The following is a 5,625-nucleotide window of genomic DNA, read 5'->3' as shown; positions in this document are numbered from 1 at the left end:
ATAATTTCTTTATATATGTACCTGACTGTTGAAAGGATGACAAGGATGATAGACTCTAGTGAGGAAATAAGAACAAATTTATTTTCTTTATTTAAATTGACATTATTGACATTTTTGTCCTAGGTGTGATATTGGGTTCTGGAGTTACAGAAATTAGTAAATCATAGGCCCTGCTCTTAAAAAATTGAGAGTCTGTTAAGGATGGGGAGACATGTAGGACTGATTTATGGACTGCTAACTAAAACACAAGAAGAAAATGAGTGACATGTTCAATAGAAGTCCACACAATGTGCTATGGAAGAGGCAGTTAATTTCACCTGGAGAAAGGCTTCATTGATAACCTGGTATTCAGAATTTTGAAATGCCTCCTTCAAAATATTCACATCTATTTGCCAGTTTCTTTACTGTTCACTGACAGGAAGCTCACAGTCTGAACTCATCTGGGAATAAGACACTAACAACACAGACCAGTTTTAGGAACCTCCTAGAACTTCAAGGCATCCTTCATTTCTTTATTCCGGAGGCTGTAGATCATGTGGTTGAAAAGGGGGGTCAAAACTGAGTAGAATAGAGTTGTGAACTTCTGCATTCCCTCTGCTTGTCCTGACCCTGGGCTCACATATGCTATCATGACAGAACCGTAGAAGAGAAACAAAACAGCCAGATGTGAGGAGCAAGTAGAAAAGGCCTACTTACAGCCAGCTTGTGAGGGCACCTGCACTACAGCCCTCAGCACCAGGGTATAGGAACCCATAATATAGAAGAAGGTGGAAAAGATGAGGAGGGAACTAATGGTGCCACATATAAGAACTGTCCCTGGGATTGAGACACAGGCTGAAGCCAAGGCCAGGAGAGGACCCAGGTCACACAGAAAGTCATCAATTACATTCAGGCCACAAAACGTTAGCTGGGTAATGAGTATCACTGGGATCAGAAACCAGAGGAAACCATAGACCCAGCAAAAGATGACCAGGCTGCCACAGAACCAAATAGTCATGACTGTGGGATAGTGCAGGGGGCGGCAGATTGCCAGGAACCGGTCATAGGCCATGATGGACAGAAATAAACATTCAGTTGTGCTCAGTGAGAAGAAGAAGTACAACTGGAGGAGGCACTGAGTGAAGGAGATGGTTTTGGTCTGGGAGAGGAAGTTGGCCAGCATGTTGGTCACATCAGAGTTGACACAGCAGATTTCCAGAAAGGAGAAGTTGGCCAGCAGAATGTACATTGGGGTGTGGAGCCGGCAGTCCCAGCACACTGCACACACGATGGCCATGTTTCCAAGGAACGTCAGGATATAAGTCACAAAGAATATGGAAAAGAGGAGGAACTGTATTTCCCAGCGGAAAGGGAAGCCCAAGAGGATGAATTCACTCACCGTGTGAGAAATATTTCTGGCCTCTGAAGTCGTTTCCTTCTATCCTGTGAGGATTATAGCAGAGGTTACATGTACAAAGGGAATTACACCCCCTGACTCCTCCCCAGGAGATGGCACATTCTCCAGATTATAGGGGAGGGGGCCTGGACCAAGGGTTCCTATATTTGAGGGGGTGCTCCTACAATACAATTGTTGAGTATACTGTTCTATAAATGACTCTTCACTTTATGCAGACCACTGTCAATAAATATACTAAATGTGGGTGAATATTTTGAAAAAAAGTTTTAAGTTAAAATAGAAATTCAGGTATTTCCTGTCTGCATCTCCCATTGGGTTGCCAGGTGTCCCCAAGTTTGGAGAACATTCTCTATTGTCTAGACAGTGCAAATAGGTGGCTGACCTAGGCTAAATTGAGATATAAACGTTGACATTGGCAATTCAACTACAAAATAAAATTAGAATTGTCAGCTTTACTGGACAAAACAGTACTATCAGATAAGTGACATAAAGGAGAGAAAATGAGGCTTTGAAGCCAGCTATGAAAATAACCACAGAGGGACTTTAAGCAAGTTCTAATTTAGCTACATTAAGTGACCATTTATAGGCCATTAGTATCTATCCTCTATCTGTAGGATGCTGTGTTACATGGGCTCCAGGCTTTGATGTTATTAGAACCATATGAGGGAGCCTTTGAAAGGTGTAGATTCCTGGGCCCCACTGGGTTTGGCATCCACTGGTGTGGCAGAGCACGAGCTTTGAAGACATTATAGTTCTTAGCTTTGCCACTGCCTGAGGAGTATTTTCTCAGGAAATAACTTAAGCTCTGAGACTATGTTTCTTTCTCCATAAAATATGAATAATGAGACCTCCACAGCAAGGATGACATGAAAATTGAATAAAATACTGTATGCAAAAGCAGTTTAAAAATTATAAAATGCTACAGAAATATAAACTATTTTAAACTGTTCAGGGCTCGTTAGGCTAGATTTTACACTCCTTTGTTAATCTTGTAAATTAAGCTGATTTTAAAGTGCAAAAGAATGTTTTTCCTCGTGGAATTTTAGCCATGTGACAGGCTAAGTACGTGTCGTATGTGTGTTGTGCTCATGTGCAAGTACGTGTGTATGTGTGTGAATAGGGGACCCTTCTCAGTCCTCTCAGACCACACCGAATGCAACTCCCTCAGAAGCTTCTTTTGAAGACCATTTGTTGCCCATCAGACACACCAGAGGCTCTTTTTTTTCTTAATAGACTTTCCTCCTTGGCAGTTACCATTGCAGCAGTTACCATTGCGGTCTTAAATGATAGGATCATTTTCCTGATGGCTACACCATAGTGTGTATTGAGGCCACCTACTTGAGCCTACAGAACTTCCTGGGTGACCCTTCCCCCACTGCCCTCACCCATGCCTGGCCCTTCTGTGGGATTTCCTGGGAAATGAGGGTCAGACCGCATGCAAATGAGCATAACAGAGGAGAGCCAACAAATACTATTTCAGAAGAGGCAGATTTATGGAAATCGGGATCATTTTCTCCTCTGGTATTCCTCAATTTTGTGGTTTATTCAGCCCTGGAAAAAGCCTGGCTCTTCTTTTGGATACAGGGGAATAGAGAGAAGCTTATCTAAATTTTAGGTGTTGACCTAGGCCAAGTTAAACCCCGAAATTTGGTATATGGTGTATCATCTGTTTCACCTTTTTCCTCCTTTCCCATTCTAGAAGCTCAGAAGTCAAATGCTCCAGTCACCTTTTCTTAACAATACCAGTTCTCTGGGCAGGGGGAGTGGAATCCAGTAAGCTCATACATAAGCTGAACCCCCAGCATCTGTGAAGACTTTAGCAGTTTTCATTTTCCATGTTATGTACACAAGGGTACCTGACCGGGTGGTGCACACTCCAAATGCAATGGAGCAGCATTTACTGGGGGAAACTTGTAGCCCCAGGATCAGTCACAGGCATGCAGGCCCCTTTTATTTTGTTCATTATAACCACAGTGGCATACCAAAATCTAGGGATTACATTCTAAGAAGGCACATTGACCCTTAAGAGGTTTTGTTGTTGTTGTTGTTCTTTGTTTGTTTGTTTTTAGCAATAGGATTAGGGAAGTATTAACCCCTCCACCAATGTGATTAGGGCCAGGATGTAATATAAACATGAGGAACTAAATGTGGTTTAGTCTTATTTCTAGACTCAGAGTTTGGGGTTAGGGGACAGGGGCGCCAGCGTTTCTCCTAGTGCGCTGGGGTTTGCGGTTCAAGCTTTGCAGTTGCAGCTTTAGAATATGACAGGCTAACAGCAGGACTCTTCCCCTCAGCCATGTGAAGGAGAAAGTCCTTAAGCACCAGGCAGTAGATGCTTCATTTCTGTGGAACCTCATAGGACGAAACTTGCTCTTTGGGAGGGTGGCTTGAAAGGGATTATTTTGAACAAGTTAACCCTTATGTCTAGCATGTATCTTTTCTTCAGGGGGGTCTTCTTAATTACTCTATAGGAAGCCACAGCAAGGATTATTGCCTCCATTTCATATATGAGGAGAAAATGACTCAAAGCGATTCAATGCCTGAGATCCCAAAACAGTAAGTGACGGTCAGGACAGGAGTCCATGCTTTCTGGCTCCTATTTTACTGTCATTCTTTTAACGGAACTTCAGGGTGGATGTGTCCAGAATGTCTCTCATTCCAGGGGAAAAGTGCATCAAATTAATGAAATGAATAACTGTTGGTGCTGTAGACATCACCACATCATCTGAGGGAAGGGAGGTGCCATCTCCCAAACTTCCCTCAAATTATACCACTTTGGTGGAATTGTTTTTTTTTTCCTTTTATTTTTCAGCTTTACATAGCTATCTCTCTCCTTTATTTATTTATTTTTTTATTATGTTATGTAAGTCACCATACAGTACATCATTAGTTTTTGATGTCGCATTCTGTGATTCACTGTTTGCTTATAACACCCAGTGCTCCATGCAACACGTGCCCTTGATACCCATCACTGGCCTTGCCCATCCCCCCAACCCCAACCCCTCTGAAACCCTCAGTTTGTTTCCCGGAGTCCAGTCTCTTATGGTTTGTCTCCTTTTTGTAATAAGAAGTTAAAAGGCACAGAAATACTGAGTATTGTAGTTACTTTACTCTTACCTGACTTTTCTGCTGTGCAATGTTAGCTGCACTGTTGTGAGGAGGCAGGTCACCTCTCACCCATTTCTGCAAAATTAAGATAAATAATTAAAGAAGTAATGAAAATATTTTTTTCTTTTTTAAAGAGATGGTATTAAGGTATGATAGACAGTGAGGACATGTAAGGGGGCTACATGCACACTTCTTTGCAGTTTGGGGTGTTATAGTTCTATTTGTTGCAGCCTTTGATTTATAAAAGTCCTTTGATTTATAAAAGTCCTTTTATTATTTACACTGTCTTCACCACTTAGATAATGTTATTGCATTTCTACACTGCTTGCCTGAATCTCGGTTTTCCAGTTGTTCTTGTAGCATGAAGGACAACTGGTTCAATGTGCTGTGTCCTAGGGATTCACTTAAGTGAGTAATTGGATTCCATTCTTTGTACTCTGGAGGAGATAAGCTGTCAAGTTGGACCTTCTATTTCTTGGAAAAATGTATTGCTCATAGTCACTGGCCTCAGAGATATCATGGGTTAGAATGGGATCTACAAAGTCACATTTTTCTATTGATCTGACCTTACTGAATCTTGGAGCAGGAAGAGACTTTGGGATTCTGTAGTCTCTCTTCCTGCCAGCAGTAAGAGCCCCTCTCTTCTGCTTTCCTGCTGATTGGTCATCTAGCTTCTACTGGAATAATCCATGACAAAGAGCACAATGAATGGCAGAACAGCTTTCATTTTTAGAAGGTGTAATAAACTTCCTTGTTCTCTCTCACATTCTTGAGTCACATTGCCTTCTCCATGTGTCCTCTTCGTCTTGCTTACTTCTGCCTCAGGGAAGGGAGGTTAACACTTACTATGTGCCTACCATATGCACACAGTCTGTCACGATTTTGACTGTGCATTATCCTTCTTGACCTTCCAACAACTACAGAAGTAATAATTGAGTCACAAGACAGCAGTCGGTGCTGGTCCCGAGCAGATTTGTAGTCTTTCATTACATTATACTGATGCTCAGAGTAGGTCTACCCAGCAGCGCTTAAAAATGTTTGAGGAAGGGACTCATGTCCTCTTTGAGTCTTCTCAGTTTATACTAAGCACTCTCGGTTTCTTTAACTGAATTTGACATAAT

At 41.9% G+C, this 5,625-nt stretch overlaps 1 protein-coding gene across 1 annotated transcript; it reads right to left on the bottom strand.

Moving 5' to 3' along the window:
* Window positions 1-484: 484 nt before the first annotated feature.
* On the bottom strand, window positions 485-2,668 carry LOC100469214 (olfactory receptor 11H6). Its single transcript, XM_011217966.2, is given in 2 exon segments — window positions 485-1,417; window positions 2,651-2,668. Coding segments are annotated over 2 exon segments (951 nt in total).
* Window positions 2,669-5,625: the final 2,957 nt, after the last annotated feature.

The sequence above is a fragment of the Ailuropoda melanoleuca genome, chromosome 20 (genome assembly GCF_002007445.2).
Source record: "Ailuropoda melanoleuca isolate Jingjing chromosome 20, ASM200744v2, whole genome shotgun sequence".
Taxonomy (NCBI): Eukaryota; Metazoa; Chordata; class Mammalia; order Carnivora; family Ursidae; genus Ailuropoda; species Ailuropoda melanoleuca.
The sequence above is the reverse complement of the archived record's forward strand: the minus strand, read 5'-3'. Positions and strand labels throughout refer to the sequence as shown.